The sequence below is a fragment of the Clinocottus analis genome, unplaced genomic scaffold (assembly GCF_023055335.1).
Source record: "Clinocottus analis isolate CAN_PGR_092001 unplaced genomic scaffold, fCliAna1.0.p SCAF_3, whole genome shotgun sequence".
In the NCBI taxonomy this organism is placed as follows: domain Eukaryota; kingdom Metazoa; phylum Chordata; class Actinopteri; order Perciformes; family Cottidae; genus Clinocottus; species Clinocottus analis.
Window position 1 is genome coordinate 11,180,882 of NW_027176042.1, and position 17,848 is coordinate 11,198,729.

At 39.0% G+C, this 17,848-nt stretch overlaps 1 protein-coding gene across 1 annotated transcript in view; it reads right to left on the reverse strand.

Moving 5' to 3' along the window:
- Positions 1–17,848, reverse strand: part of slc2a9l2 (solute carrier family 2 member 9, like 2) — a 71,731-nt gene that overhangs the window by 39,925 nt on the left and 13,958 nt on the right. The window contains exons 7-9 of the mRNA XM_068594220.1: positions 8,102–8,234; positions 1,911–2,098; positions 563–673 (exon numbers count right to left, since the gene is read on the reverse strand). Coding sequence (XP_068450321.1) covers positions 563–673; positions 1,911–2,098; positions 8,102–8,234 — 432 coding nt within the window. The remainder of the gene's footprint in view (positions 1–562; positions 674–1,910; positions 2,099–8,101; positions 8,235–17,848) is intronic.

The following is a 17,848-nucleotide window of genomic DNA, read 5'->3' on the forward strand; positions in this document are numbered from 1 at the left end:
ACATGGTGTCTGTTCAAAAGCAATTCAATATCACAGGCCTGTGAAACTCTGGAGGTTGCTCTCAGAAATAAAAATGTCTAATACTTAGCTTTATCCCAAAGGAAATTGTTTGTGTTTAGTTTGCCATTTACAAAAATAAACACAATTCTATGTGTTGATAAGTAGAGAAGACTCCAATGTGTTGGATAAATAAGCATATTTAGTTTTACAACCCTTTGATATGCAAATCCAACTTTAATATTGTATGACTAATGTGTGTATTTCACACAATAGTGTGTAACGTATATTGCTGATCAAAGAGCTGGCAACTCATTATGATCAGCAATGTACATTTATTTATATCATGTTGTCGAGCAATGGCAGTTGAGTGACTTGATCTAAAGAGCAGAGTAAAACAAATTTTGCAGAAGCGAACTATGAGTGGTACAGATTTATATTCCTGCACTGTGAACCATATCAGAGGATTACTTACCAAGATAACTTATCGAGTCAAACAAAATATACCTTGTGATATACAGCCATAATCAGGCATGTTCAGTTGATTTAAAGTAGCAATACTCACCGAAATGATGGCAGCCAAAGTCTCTATGGCCCCAGTGCTCAGGGTAATATAGGGAATAATGCTCTCTGCAAAGCCTGCCTCCCGAAGAATCCCACTGGTGTAGTACCAGATCTATGAAAAATAATACACATATAATATATAAATAGGTGGTTGTCAGAAATTATGAACTTTGTTTGCCTGGAGCACTGATTGATGCCGTCACACTGTTTGCAGGACTATTTCTCAGCTGTCAGCGTCCATTGCAGCATCAGCCTCCGCAACATCACACTATAATATTTACCGGAGTCATTTGACAGTTCTGATGGTGATGGTGAATCACAATAAAGACCTCAGGAGTGATCTAAATTAAATTCCTGTCTTCGTGAAATGAAAATGTATGTAAATCGAGTCATGATCTTTTCTGTGATAACTCAGATGAGCTTGGGATTTCTGGCTTTACGTCATACAGTATTACTACAGAAATCCATCAACCTATCAAATGTGAAAATTTGATTATACAAAATTGAGCACAACTATTAATGTTAATATCTGATAGCCATTCTGAATATGAATGTGATGTGATGCGTTATAACTGGGGCAAGGAACAGGCTTAATAGGACCTCTTGATTTATGTTGAATATTCTTATGGTTTTTTTTACCTTTCATAACAAAAACATAAAAGAAAAAAAAAACATATACAGAATGTGACTTTTAAACATAACCGTTGCAAACAAAACGTGTTTCTAAAAGACACATATGGGGTCACACCTGTGCATGTAGAGACTCAGGGGGTTCTGCATTGAGTTGCTACACCTGATCCACTGACACTGACGGGGCTTTTTAGAAGTGAACACTGGAGTTACAAATAAAGGCTGATGTTGCTGCATGTCTGCTGAAGGTGTTCATAGGAAACAGCTGTTTAAGGAAACAATATGCCAGTGTAATACTTTTAACTTGTTTTGCTTCCCTCAGATGGCCAAACAAATTGTCACTTACAGTATGTTGCGTTGTTTGCCCGAAATAGCACTCGCTGAAATCAGGGCGCGAGGGACAGACTGGGCGTGTTCTGCACGGTCCGGTTAAATGATATTTCTCTCGTCTGACTAGCTCAAGTAGGAGGTAAACACTTTTCACTTTCCCGCCGTGCATGGCACGAATCTGTCCACTGGGATCCAAAACTGATTGACAATTTCTATATATGATGAGGTGTAACAGAGCATCTTGAAAAAAAAGTCTGATGCTGATATGCAGCATGCTTATCACGTAAATGGTCTTCAAATTAAAAAAGAAATCCTGAGTGACACGCTGGGTACAAAGACCGAGATTCCACTGACAATCTGAGGAAATCTAAATAAACGCTGCATCTCACAGCATTGAGGCCACAGAGCTGATAGCAGGCCATGCTGATGATGATGGTGATGAGCTGCCAGCGAACAGCTGGGTTCCTCAGCAGCTGGAACACAGAGGCGGTGAGCAGGTTGTCCTGAGCCCGAGCCTCCGCATGGACCTCCTCCAGCTCCTGGGACACATCTTTCTTCCCCAGAAACCTTTGGAAGGCTGACACACACACACACACACACACACACACACACACACACACACACACACACACACACACACACACACACACACACACACACACACACACACACACACACACACACACACACGTTATCAGCTGGTCACATTTGTTTCAACAGTGTTAAACAAATCCACAGATAAAATGCTGGGATCGAAGAGGATTAGGATGTACAGCCTCAAGTATGGCTCAATCTGTAAACATCGAACACTCACTCAGACACAGCTGATATCAGTTGTCTGGAGTTTTAAGTGTTTACAAGTAGAAATCCATCTTTTTTTGATGAGTAATCTTTATTTTAACCGTTAATGAGAACTGTTACTTTAGCTTTTGGCCTCCATAAAGTAAGTATTGGGTTATGCAGTCTCAATATGAATAACCTCCCAGTTCAGTATAATTATGAGTATTAAATTCAGAAAAAAATCTAATCTCAGCACCCCCCCGGTGGTCAGTGATCGTGCACATATTAAGTACCCAGTGGAGACGTTGACTTCTCGACGTAGAGAATTTTTGTGGAAAAACCGAAAAGGTATGCAAAGGGTTTGATTGGAAATGTTGACTTTATTTATCTATACACTTTAATCTTATAAGTCTGAGTGGTGAAAATATTTGCTGTTTTTAAATCTCACTTTTTAACAAATATTCTGTTTGTTAACGCACTGAACCTATTTTAACAAAGGTTTAGTGCGTTATTGTGGCACTAATGTTTTGAGTGAGTCACAGTTTTGTTTATGTGTTGTGATTTGTCGTATAATTTTTAAAAAGATTTGTCTTTAAAACTGTTTACTGGAATTGCATTGAACACTTTTGTCACATTGATGAGAACAATTCTTGCAAATATGACTGACGGTTACGAGAAAACTTCACAGCATACCTTGAAGTGTATTCAAACAGATTGTGACATTCTGGGCTCAGCATGTTCTCACTTTAAATGCTTCCTCCGGAATACACAATACTAAATGTGACTGCAATGCAGATGAAACTCTGAATCACAGTGATTTAAAGTACTAAATGCTCTAATATGTCTTATTATTCTCAAACAGAAGCTGACTAAATTGTCTGTTTGTCATAGACTCGAATGTCCGAAATATTCTGGCAAACTTCACAATGACAACAATGACTTTTATTAAAACCCTCTGCACTACTTATGCACTTACGTCATGACGAGCATAATCTATAAGATACATGTTTTTTCTCTCATTCAAAAGGCAGAAAAGAACAGAAACACACACACGTTTTATATCTGTGTCTGCGTCCTTTGCAGCTCGGCCACTTGAAGGTTGTTTAAGCGTGTGCCACTTTTATGTGATGGACTGAAGGGAATAGGGGGCTGAAAAGAAGCATCTCTCCTCACAATCTTTTAGTCTTTCCCTGGGATTGTGGGAATTCAAGGTGGGAACAGGCTAAAGACATGACCCAGAATTGCACATCTCTATGTACCTACAGGGACTAGAAGTAGGTCATCGGGACGTGGGAGTGTGAACAGTGACCACGCAGGAGGCTATTAGGTCTGACAGACTGAAGCTGGTCCAAGATGTTCAGGCAGGCATGGTGTATTTGTAAGCCGCAAAGACATTGATCATTTTTTTATCAAATCTACAGCGACGTAAACACCATAAACGGGGAACGTAAGGACAGAGAAGAAAAGACAAAATACTCATCATCCAAAAATGACCCTCAGTTAGAATAAATAAGTTGCTTGCCATGAGATCTGACTTAATTATCGTCGAGATTAGTACAGAAATGAGTCTGCAATCCTGTATCCCTGCTGATAGAAGCTACGGAAACTCGAACAGGGGACGCTTGTGTGAGAGATGTGATGTGCTATTGATGTTTGGTAACCTTTTTTTTAAATTTTCCTTGCAGGAGAACAGCGGGGCTCCGTCACATGACACCATTGTGGTCTGAGCACTCCCAGCACGCACAGCGGCCTTATTGACTGTCTGCTTGCGAATATACACTACATTATTACTGCGGCAAGAAAAGCACCTTTATTCAAACAGGTGTAAATATTTAAAGAGAGTCCCAAAGGGACTGACAAGAAAGTTAACTTGGACGCATTTTGGCTTAAAATTTAAGAGTAAGTGCGCCATCATTCCATCTTTTTATTGTCATCAACAAGTCCCATAAGAGGACCAAAACAATAATGCACAGTCTGTCTCTCCATAGTTTCTAACTATACAGTAGTAACTTTACTACTGTCTCTCGGTCCCAAGTTCATTAGTTAGTACCATCGATGTATTTTACATATTTATATATTGATCACAAATTCATCACAAAGTATGACAAAATACTTGGACAGTGTAGTTGCTAGTCAATTGTACTCAAATAAGCGGAGGTAGTGAATTTTATGTTGACAATTTTCAGCTGCAGGGAAATTACCGTAAAAGTCGGGTATAAGCCGCTACTACCTTCGGTGGGTGTCCCCTCTAGCTTCCCGCTGTAGCCAGAAAGCACTGCTGCTAGCTCACCGCTACCCCCCCCCCCCTCCCGCTAGCTCCACGCTAGCTCCAGGCGTGCAGGCGGCAGCAGCAGCGGCGGGGAGCTAGCAGAAGCACTAGCTTGCTACAGCGGGGACACCCACCAAAGGTTGATGCGGCTTGTAACTGTAGGTCAGAGACCAATGACCTTGGCATCCGGCCTTCAGCCACTACATAACAACTATAGAAAAGGCCCAGAAACAAGCACATACTGTTATGCATGAAGAGTTAGGATTGAATCGGTGAGTTGTAAAGGTGAAACCTCATGCCACATGTTCTCGTGTATTCTTCAGAAATATTGAATACTGAAATTAGGCTGACTTTAGTCTACAAAACTATCCTACCTTCAACCTATAAGTGCAAGGAAGGGCCACTAAAGGACGTGACAAGACCAAAAGAGACAAAAGTTTATTTCCTGATGCCAATTTGTTGAACAGACTCAAGGTTGGAATTATTTATTTGGTAAGAGCAGCTATAAACAAAGACAGATGGCAAAACAAGAGTGAGCTAAAAATAAAAGTGCTCCATCACGAGATGTAAAAGCACCGTCCTTGAATTCAAAATACTTTAACGACAAAGTTTCAAGACCTTCACTGCTCAAAGTTAGTTTTCAAAGGGATTACAAGTGCTTGTCATTAAAAAAAAAAGTGTTATACGTGTGTGATACCTTTCCATAATTTATGAATCATGTCTCAGCCGTTTTATAAATGAAGCTCATAGGTCTGTGATTTAAACTGGAATTTGTGAATGATATTTTACATCTGATTCAAGGAACATTATTATATTTTGGGCAGATAATGTTAACATGTTAATATCTTCAACTGAATCAGACAGCTCTACACACAGGGGCGGCCAGGGTGGAAAAAGTGGCCCGGTAGAACAGGCCATAGTATGTCCCTCGTCCGAACTATACTCCGGGGTATAAATTATATCGCCAGTCCAGACTATACTCCGGGGTATAAATTAGCCTTACACGCGGGAGAGTAACATTTACACTGATGGCAGTATAGAGTTACAGTATATTAGTCCCCAGTGATTTTTTTTTTTTTTGTATTGATAAAGCCTGTATTCTTGAAGGCAACACCTGGAATTCAGAGTGTCTGTGCACAAATATGTCATATAAGGGCAGGTGACAGGGCTTTTTTTCCCACCCTATGACCTTGATGGCCGTTGGCGTAAGACGTGCAAGGGTAGACTTTAACTGTGCTGACAGGTTACCATGTCATAATTGTATGCCATATAAACATACAAATAATTTGATAAAACAGAATCATGAGTTTACTGTTAACACCATAGAGTTGAAGCCTTCTGGAAAAAGACATTGTCTGTAGCTCAGAACAAAGCTTTTCAACTAGACTATGGTCACCAATTGACATTTGTTTAAATACAGTCTCCTACATTTCCCTTACTTTCTGTAATATTCTTTTTTTTATCCTGAAGCTGAACTAAAATTAATGTGCATGTGTCTTAATGTGGGGTTAGGTGGGTAAAACTGTGAACTGCATCATCAGCGCTTCTTCGTTTTATTCAAGCAAACTGCCTCAGTTTTCAGTAGAGTCACAATATATTTTTGAAAACATTTCATCACACTTTAGGTCAATGCTATGAGCCTATAATAGTTGTTTTCTCTTCTTGAACTGAAGTGGTGATTGTTTTTTCAGAAGTGTAGGGATAGTGCATCAGCTCTCTGAGTTATCAGCAGAATAAATATGGATGTGTTGCTTGGTTCCATATGGCGTTTGTTGAATTGTTCATAGTGGTATAATGTTATCAATAGAGTCTTTTTGTTGTCTCCTGGTTTTATGTAACAACTGAATGAGTTCAGTTGAACTATACCGTTTTCAGCTCCACTCTGTCCTTATTTAAAAAATACTGCCTTTTTCCTCATAATGCATTCCTTTCGTATTAAGAGCCTCTCATGATCTAAAATAGAGAAAGCCACAGTTATACTGCAATACTGAAAAGCATTTAACATTAAGCTGTAATTTAGATGTACTGCCACTAAATATATATTGTAAGTAATCAAAAGACAAAGCAAGTGCATTTTATTTTCCTTTTGACCATTGTCTTACATTTGAGATATTGTAAATGTATTAGGGGGCTAATGTTTAGTTTCAAGGTGAAAATCAAGCAAGTCCGTTTTGCATTACAAACACAGTAACCAAACCTCCAGAGAGCACCCTTTCATAGAGTATGGACATAAACATCAAAGATTCAAACCAAGCTGGAAAAAAAACATCAAAGTCATATCTAATGTCACCTTATTCTACATGCTTTGTTAACTCATTCAGTTTAAGCTAAGCAAGATGCTGCATATTGAATGAGTTGAGAGAAGACACCTAAATCATTACACACATCCAACATTTACATTGGCTTGCTTTGAGGGAAATATGTGCAAAGAAAAAAACATTGCATACTTTGCAAGGTGGCGATATTAAGAGCTGGAACGATGAGTCGATTAACTGATAAGTTGTCAATTCGTAAATTAATTGACAACTACTTTGAGTATTTAAAAAAAGTAGATATTATCTGATTACAGCTTTTGAAGTGTAAATAAGTTCTGGTTTCTTTACCCTTCTTCAACCAGAAACTAAATATCTTTGAGTTGTAGAGAACAATAGGTTATCAACCTTCACTGCTTTGATCACAGGAGCGCTTTGACCTCCAGAAAGCAGCATGGGCTAATGTCATGCAGCACAATTACTCTGTCACACACTCAGGCTTCCCTTACACAGTTTTTTTTTCTATTTTTCAACACCATGCCTCACAATGCACACACTCCCATACAGTGTCCTCTCATCATGCTTCGATGCGTGTGAGAGTGTAGACGCGGCACTGGGTCATGTTTGTGGGCCCACTCCCCTAAACGGCAGCGTTTGGATGCTGCTGTCTCTGCACATTGCACACCGTCTCTCAGGCCGTGCCTGGCTGCGAGCCAGAGTGTAACGCAGCCTCTAGAGGCTTCCGCTCAGCCCTTTCAGCACGAGCCCCGCATGGGTTGCGCTCCGACATAAGTAACAGCAAGGAGGACTCTGACTTGGCACGTCTCCATGACGTTACTCTGCAGGGAAAGACCTTTGTTTGTTCTAAATAGACAGTACAACATGTGTCTTTAAATTTATATAAAAGGTATTTGTTTTAAGGATTGTTGTTTGTATCCTTATTGTATAAAAAGCACTTTCCAAAAGGTTTGGTGTGTTTTATGCATGTTTGTAATCCTGATGGATAGAAAACAAGGAAAACAGAAATCCCAATCCCTAAACTGAAAAGCAAGTCCATACACAATGAACCATCATCCGAATTGTTGTATATTCCGGTCCAGCCCTATTTATACCTTGATGCTCTTACTCTGTAGATTTATTTTTTTTAAGCTCCAGAAGAGCATGGACATGTTTGGTTTACGGAATAAAAAGTTGCTTTCGAAACACAACTGTATTTGAGACAAGAAAGCTTATTGTGGCCTCCTGGATGCATTTTTACCATACAATATGCATACAGTACCTTTTTCTGCTCCGACCTCATCCCTCCTCTCTATTAGCAGGTAGCGAGGACTCTCAGGGAGGAAGGGCAGTACACACAGCTGCAGCATTGCCGGAAATGCCAGGAAGGTAAACAGATAGCTCCATCTGGTTTCCTGCAGTGAAAACATCCACAAAATAACAACTTTTCAGTAGAAGTCATGGTTTTTGATATACAAAGACATGAACCAAAAATGATGCTCCAAGAAATGAGGATGCACATCATACTCTCATTTAGAATTCCTACAAACAATGTCGATTATCATTTAAATGCAATACAGCAATGAGTTACTGTGCTTGTAGAAAATAGAACATAAGCTTAAAAAAAATTAAAAAAAATAAAAACATACACTTTTATTAATCCCCTTGGGGAAATTCTTCTCTGCATTTGACCCATCCTTGATTAAGGAGCAGTGGGCTGCCCTGTGAGGCGCCCGGGGGGCAACGAGGGGTTAAGTGTCGTGCTCAGAGACACTTCAACGTGTGAACTGTGGGGGGACTGGGGATCGAACCGGCTACCTTGTGGTAACGGGATGACCACTCATCCCCCGATAGTGTCAGCTAATTATAAGACTTACGGTCTTCCGGTGATGCATTTGTTAATGCATATGTTCATTTAAGAAATATCCATGAGTCAAAGGTTGCAAAAAATACATCATAACAGTATGTAATGCTGTGTATGCAGATGGTGAAGTTGTTTCGTTTAAGCCTATCCCTCTAAAATACACTATTACTAATTAGTGTTGTGTGGAAAAGTGTTGTGGTTTTGCTCCGATATCCCGACAAAAATACAAAATCCTAATTCTTGTGAGGTAACTCATTTCAGATTGATTTGTAGTATGTTTAGAACACAAGGCTCTTTTTAAGTGGCACCTCCCTATCGTCTTAGAATTTTCTTTGGTCAAGGGTGCTCCTGCCTTCATAGACGATGAACTAAGAACTTTAGTTGGCTATGTATTTATAACTGTATGAAAGGTTTTTGGGTTAAATATCAAATAGATTTAGTTCTGTTTAAAATACACACACATTTTATATATATATATATATATATATATATATATATATATATATATATATATATATATATATATATATATATAAAACATATATATACATATATATACATATATACATACACATACACATATATATATATATACATATATATATATATATATATATATATATATATATACATATATATATATATATATATGGGTATGTGTGTGTGTGTGTGTACTTTAAACGGAACTAAATCTATGTGATATTTAACCCAAAAACCTTTTCATACAGTCCAGTTTTACCTCAATACAATGCAAGGTGATTTGTTCACAAAATGACTCAGAGGACAAATATTTGTCTAAGCCTAAAAAGCAATAAAAGCAATAAAAACATGGTATTTTTTGTTGTTTCAGTTGTTTTTTTTTCCTGCAGCCAGGGGAAGATAACGCTGGATTTTACAATCATGATTCCTGGAAAAGACTGGTTGCCTGATTCTCATTCAAAAGGTTCTCTAGTTTGTAACGGCGTGTCCGACTTGATGCAAAGTATTTCAGGAATGCAATTTCGTCAATGTCAAAAATCTGACAGTGTCGAAAGGCTCCCAGGGGAGACCAGTCTGTGTCGATGAAGGTCACCACCGCCACACACCGTGAAGGATTTCTTACTCGTACGTTGCAAAAGCACAGAGACTGTATTGCTACAGCTCATAAAAGCATTGCCCTGAAGAAGGATGACAGGACACCCCACTATTCAGCAAGCTCCGTGATCGCACCCGTGCAAACGGGAGGGAGACAATTATGCAGAGACTGTGGAAGGAAGATGCCATTTGGAGAGAAAATGTCAGCTCACAACTCAGAAGAACTCTTTGGGGGATTCGGTTGCCTATAACCTTTAATACGTTGGTAGGAACATTTTAATCAGACTGTAAAACTTTTTTAAAAGTATAATTAACTTTTTTAACGACCCGTGTTGTGAGCCTGAGCTGTGAATTATCTGCTCACTCGTGAGTTATAAAGTCTGCCACACTTGTCCACCGAGAGGCGATGACACTTTAATGAGTCAAGTGTGTGCTACTGTATCGTATTTTTTTTTTGTATTGATGATGGTAGAGTCTGACCGCTGCGCAAAGCCTTCTCCAGCACATCCCAAAGATTCTCAATGGGGTTAAGGTCTGGCCTCCATGTGTGAAAATGATGTCTCATGCTCCCTGAACCACTCTTTCACAATTTGAGCCCGATGAATCCTGGCATTGTCATCTTGGAATATGTCCGTGCCATCAGAGGAGAAAAAAATCAATTGATGGAATAACCTGGTCGTTGCTGAACCTGGTCGTTGCTGAACCTGGTCGTTGCTGAACCTGGTCGTTGCTGAACCTAGACCTGAGCAACTGCAGCAACCCCCGCTCATAGCAATGCCCCCACAGGCCTGTACAGTAGGCAGTAGTAGTTAAATCCAGGTGGCAACTTTTTTTGGGGCCAGGCAGTGTATTTCAAAGTGTAACGATAAAGATTAGAAGTAATCTGAATTCATTCAAATAATGAAGATTTTACAGCAATAATAAAATAGCAACATTATAATCTCACAACATAATAGTTAATCAAACAATTCACTTCACCAATATTCATTACAACCCCTCAAAATGTGTTTCAATCCTCAAAACAATATCTCAATAAATACAGTATAGGGAACCTAAATTTAACTTTTACGTACAAAATTAAAAAAAAAGTGATTAAATAGTATTTAATTCACAAAAAAGTAACTTTGTTTAACCGTTTTGTATCATATCAAGTCAAGGCATTGTAATGCTTATATCCCCCAAATCAGCAGTATTTCTTCCTTGATGATACATCATTGATGGCTGTTGTATCAGTTACTAAAACCATCAATAAAGGAGGTCGGAGTGCATTTATATTCAGTTCAAGTTAGATATATGTTACACATCTGACAACAACCAGCAGGGTTTAAATCTCCAGGTATAACATCAGGGTTGCAAACCAACTCCAAAAGTTACTCTTCTGGCATAGGTGTGTAGTTCTCAACAAATGCACGATTGCACAAAGTATCCATTAGATATCAACGGAAGACACATATTTAGAGACAGTTACACAATTAAAATGTTCACGGGACCATGATGCATGATCTTCAAGACTTCAAGACTTGATGTCACACAAATGGGCCATTTCGGCGGCACTCCCACGCCTGATATGGCGCCGTATTCCCACTATATCTGACAACGCATCATTTTTTCATGTGGCCCTCTACCTCCATGTCTATTACTGATCTCTGAAACACATTTTAAAGTAAGCCAATGGATACTTTGAAGAAAATGAAAAGGGAGATATGTTGCACTACCTTGCTCATAAGGCCCTTCAAAGATATTTCTAGTAATATTTCAAACATTTATGAAGTAGGTATTTTTGCCTGTGACTGATGACACAAGCTTCCACTAACAGTCCATCTCTTCATTCACTTCACGTTCCTATGTGTACTAAGTTGTGGGTGAGCGATGTAAATGCTTGCATGCTGCACTGAGCTTTAGGTCGTCTTATCCCACTTGGAGATGAGTGCGGGCGCCTAAATTAGACTTCTCAGAGGCTACTATGACAGAAAAAAATGTGAGTTAATGTTATACAAGCATTAATTTCTGTCCACTGTTCAATAATAAATGTTTTTTTTTCCCTCTATATAATTTCGTGTTCAGATATCATACAGCGGGCTGCACGTGTAATGTGGTTATATAGGTCACCTCACAGCAAGAGGGGCAAGGGTTTGTTTACCGGTCTGGACACTCCTGCTGTGTGGAGTTCGCACGTTCTCTCTGTGGCAGCGCAGGTTCTCTGACTTACTCCCACAGTCTAAAGACCTGCAGCTTAGGTTAATTTAAGACTTTAAATTAACTGTAGGTGTGAATGTGAACGTTTAGGCTCCAGCCCCCGCAAATAGGATAAGCGGTTTAGAGAATGAAATGGACATCATACAACTTGCTCATACAGAATGCACTCACAGACTGACTATTTATATCAACAGGCAAGTCCCAACAAAATGAAATAGAGTTGGATGTGCTTAATCAAGGAGGATTTACAATAGGTAGATGTAAAATATATGGAAAACATTGACAGAAGTTTACGTGTCCACCATCTCACATTGACACAGATAACCTAATAATCAGGTTTGAATTATCTGCCACACACAGGCACGCACACACACACACACACACACACACACACACACACACACACACAGTTTACAAACTCAACGCACGCCAATAGCTGCTTTCCCTTCTGGCCCTGATCTCATCCTCCATAGTGATAAAGTCGCTCAGAAAACCCTGCTGTGACCTGAAGTGAGACTTGTTTACAGTAAAGCAGCAGACAAATGCTTCATGGTGCATTCCATCGTCCCTTTCAATTATCTCCTCTGAGAATGCATGAGGCTGCAGGCTGTACATCGCCATTGTGTGATTGAACAAAAGCAGCGAATGAAACACATTTTAACTTTTGGTTTTGAGTTGAGAGACAGCGATGAATGTCACCTTCATGAAGCTCGGGCTGCTGCTGCAGGAGAACCACCACAAAGAGAGAAGGGTTGTGTGAACAGATATCTTCTCAGATAGAGCTAATGGAAATGTCAGGTGGCTCACATCTGTGATGTATCCAATTATACAAGTTAACATTATCTGTGTTGGGTCAGTCTTAATTACTGTACCTCGCCAGACCATTCTCCAAGTGAGAAATGAGTCTGCTCAGTGTGCACATTTACTAAGTTGGGTGCAGGCAGCGACAGTTCATCTCAAATCTTTATTTCCAAAAAGGGTGGTGAGAGTTAATTGGCTGTCAATCACAGCGTGATGGATTAAAAGGTGCATTGAAGGGCAGTAACAAAAATGTGAGATTCGCTGCAATTTCTAACTGAATGTTCTCTTATCCTGGAAGAGAAATATAGTGTTTTGTAATCAGAACTTTTTTTAATCCATCCAGCAATGCATAGTGCATGCTAAATGATTTGGTGCACAGCTATTCTGCTTCTTCCTTGAATGGTTGTTTCATGTCTCATTAGTCTGTCCATTACCTGACAGATAAACATTTCCCAGCAGTTATTGTATGTTGATAGAAGGTATAAACGCAACACAACACAGATCTCGTTGGTAAAAACCTCACGTCACCAGAATCTCAGCCTTCGGAATACATCGGTGGAAATCTGACGGGATCAGGAGAAAAGCCTCTTATCCCTCTGCCTTTAGCTGTAATGAATGCCATCTCCTCTTTAAACCTATTTTCCAGATGCTCTGTCAAAAGAGCAAATTGACAGCTTGACCATTGTGTCCTATTCTTAAAATATTAAAGTGTTGCTCGTTGTTGTTTGGGGAACTGGTATACCACGAGGATTCACACCTTACAGGATGGGCAATAAACTTTGGCGAGCGGTCTCGTGAAAGATGGCGAGCTGTTTTTGGTGTTCACAGCACACACCTGATTTCATAAATTCATCAAGATCAAACAAATGGAAGCAACTTTTGATTTAAAATGTTCAAAAAATGTAAATTATTATTTAAAAACAACATTACATGTTATTCTGTGGTTTGGTTATGCCGACAGTATTTTCTTTGAGTTAAGAAGATTCTAATAGTTCGGGAACTTTCGCTATCTTTGTGAGTCAGAGACAAAACTTAAAATACTTGTTTTCACCAGATAATCTTTCATAATAGGGTCAATTTCACTTAAAATATCTGAATATTGGTTAAATGAAATTAAAACAGCTTTTTTATAATGTTATGGGGGAATAAATTAACAAGAATGTCTGAATAAACATACAAAGCAGAGAAGTAAAGTGGTGTTATGGATATGAACCACAAATAGACATTTGAATTGGCTTTTATACGACAAAATATTGCCAAGGGTGAAAAAACAATATCCCTTCGTCATTTGTTGTATTGTCCAGAAGTCATTACAAAAATGAAAAACCTAATTATTAGTTTTCCATGTAAAATAGCAAGCATAATTCCCAAAATAGTGCAATCAATGGATTAGTGTTGCCTTCATGCTCCCTTTAATAACAGCTGGAGGGAAGATTATTATTATTACAGAGTGGAAAAATACTAATGTTAAGAATTTGTGCCACATTTAAAAACAGAAGAGAATAATTGGATTTAACTAGAATTAAGCATTACAGGTTTTTATTAATGAATCTGGTAACTGCCGTAACTGGCTAAAGATCGTTTTAGAAATGGTGATTAAATGTGCAGCCTCAGTTCTGGAGAGGCTTCATAGAGATGATGGTTTAGATAGACAATGGACACTTTAGTTTTCACTTCAGATAGAAAGCCAGAACAATGTATAGAAATCTTAAAACCTGGAAATCCATTTGAGAGAGAGATTAGTAATGCAACAATCTTTGAAGCAAGTGTATTATATTTATGTATTTTGGTTTGTAACCGCGAGCATACTCGTGTCTTTTTCTTTCTTTGTTTGTTTTTGTTTTGTAATCAAAATGTAAAAATCTAAAACTTGATTATGGTTAACATGGTGTACTAAAATCTATATTTTTATAGAAAGAATGTATCAATCACTGTGTGAAAATAGATAATGTGAAAGAGCAATGAACTTACTGAGGACTATCCCTTCAACTTGCAGCTCCTTTGCTCTCTGTTGATGTTCAGTCTCACAGTGTCGTTTTCAGCCGCAGCAGGCAGCAGCTTTCAGATATAGAAACCTCTAAAACCCACCGGACAGCAGCCTGTTTCTAATCTTTTTGTGAAAGATAACTACTCTAACTTCACATTTACCGTAGAGACATTTGAAGTAATCAATCGTGTAACGTCAAAGTAATTTAGAATACCATACGACTCTGATGTCTGATAGCTGGTGTCACAACAATCTTGAATTAATTGAATTAGAGGGACCATCCGAACATATAACCATTCATTGATTTGTTTTGCCCACTGACACAACCCTCTGGACCAAAGAAAGGTTTGATGAAAGATATATAGATAAAGGCACATAACGGCCTCCGAGTCTAATCTTACTGGTGGAAGATGCATTTGAGTTAAGTGTCTCAGGGGAGTTCCCTGACAAAGGTCTGTTTCTGCTGTAATGTAATAAACATGTTTCCCTGCTGGGAAAAGGTCAATGGCTAAGCATGAAGGTTAGAGTCATTATCATTTGCCAAAGCTTATCACCCTTTTGGACCACAGAGGGACATTTGAGGCCAGCTCACATTAACAGATGCCTCCACTAAGAGGAGTGAGTCTCAACCAATAAATGGCAAAGACCGGTGGCATTATCATAAGATATCAAAGTTGTCTGTGATGCAGGAATACATAACCGTGGCTGCATGAAGACTCCATTTGATATTTATAAAGATGGTCTGCAGGTTCACAAGATGGACGGGACAAACCAATACTTTAAAATGAAATATGAGTACCTGCTTTGCAGGAAACTCTGCTTTTATGCCCATGTGTAAATGTCAGCGCAAAAGGACAGGAGGAAGAGAGCAGAGAACAACCTGGTCAAATCCTTTGAAAATACATATATAAACGAGGGGATTCAAAGCTCAAGACATACTTTGGGTTTCAAACCGTATCTATGTCTCCCTTAACTTTCCTTGAAAGTGAAAATACACATTTATATCAAGTTAGGGAGGACAGAGAAAAACAACGATGAATACAAAGTGTGGTACATTAGCTGTATGGGGCATATGGAATGTAAATTAATGAAGTTACAAGTAATCATGAGTTGCTGTTGGTGGTGGGATGTTGACAGTTTGTGGGGTTTATTTTGATGATTGTGCAGAGGGATGTGCTGGTGCTTCATGGACTGGCTGCTTCATTGCTGGGTTGTGAATGTCTCTCTGTATGTTTTTCTTTGTGAGGATGATGTTTGTGTCTGAACACACTGAGGATGTTTTGAGTGCTGATCATAGAAAAAGAATAAATGGGGAAGAAATAAGTACAAATGTGTATAAATTAGGGCTGGGCAAGTTAACACGTTAAAAACGCAGCAATCCTTTAACAGCATTAATTTTTTCATCATGCGTTAACTGAATTTTATTTTTATTTGTTTGCATTAGGTGGGTCTTATCACTGCCGCACACAGGTGCTGCACTTTAAATCTCTCCCAGATGGCGTAGTTTAGTACTGGGTGTCCTACGGCTTTCCCAGTCGGGCACTTGTGAGGTCAATCAAACATGAAAAATAAATAAACAAATGCAATACAACAACACTGCTTTTACTTTGAAGGTGATTTATGTACGTGCGCGCCTGCTTCCATATTGTAATGGAGAACTTTCCACACACGAGGAGGCATGCTCAGAAGATGTTCAGTGCACTTGTTAAAGCCAACACAGACTGGACTTTTCTCACCAAGTAAGATAAACTGAACTGGAAAACTTGAAAAGCACTTAATGCTTTTGTATAAAGTGAATCAATTGCTGCTCTTCAACATACATCTTTAAGGTAAGCAACAGACTGAACATGGACAAAAGAATGAGTGGTTTGTCCCTCACAGGGACCCTTACTACTGAAAACACTGTTTATGTTGTTCCCTGATAAAATACAAATGTTTCTTCTGGTACCTATTCAGAAAAAAAAAAGATATATAAACTATATACGGATGTTAACTTGCTGTTGCTCCAAGAGTGTTTGTTAAATTGTTCTGATAACATTACTTTAAAATAAAAGCGTGCAACACACACTTTTACTTCATTATTATTAATGAAGTAAAATTATTATATATTATTATATATAAATAAAATCACAGACACTCACATACCGGCCCGGGGAAGAGCTCCAAGCCCAAAAAGTTGAAAGCATGATTGTTAGTGTGTGGTATGACCGAGCTCAACAAAATAGTGACAAAATAAAACCAAATTAAATATATACAGTGAGTGTGAGAATCAGTAAACAGTTGTGTGTGTGTGTGTGTGTGTGTGTGTGTGTGTGTGTGTGTGTGTGTGTGTGTGTGTGTGGTGGTACAGTGTGCAGCAATGTAAAGGTGCATAGGAGAACTAAACCAACGTAACCAAATCTAGAAAAAGCTGGAGCCGCAGCAGCCACATGAGAAGACAAAGCTGCCTTAAATAACCCAGAAACACCCTCAGAGGTTGCTCCGACCAACAACCTGCAGACGGGTGAATCACAAGGAACACAAGACGACGCCACAGAGGTCATCACAAGTTGAATTATCAAATGCAAATGTAGAGCATGTGTATTCAGTGGTAGTGTCGTTTTATTGCTTCAGTCGGTGTAACTGGTTTCACTTATTTAAAAGAACTATGATATTTTGTAATAAAGGAAATTGTGTGTTCTAAAGCAAGGTGCTCTAGTGTCATGCTTATTACCAATGCATGAATGTGTGTGCGTGAGAAGGAAGGGGATGCACAGTTGTGCTATATTCCCGTCAGGGTGAGCATTGATCCGAGGTCAAGAGGTCTCTCGAGTTGTGGTTGTGTGGGATCTGATCGATGCCTGTGGTTTGTTTTGGCAAAGTGCTTTGTGTAGTTTCCCAGGTTTGTATTTATAGTCGTCGTGGCATGCACATGAGCGTGAATGTAGGGAGGATGAGTAGGTGGTTGCTGCCGAAGGCGTGGCACACATTGAAGTTCTGCAGAGCAGCTGAGAGCTTTGTGATGACGGTGGCAGTTCCAGGATGTACCTGGCGGAGTAGGCAGAGTGCAAGGTGTGCAGGTTTGTCGTTATTTAGAAAGTTAGGCTGGAGGCGTCCAACATTTCTTT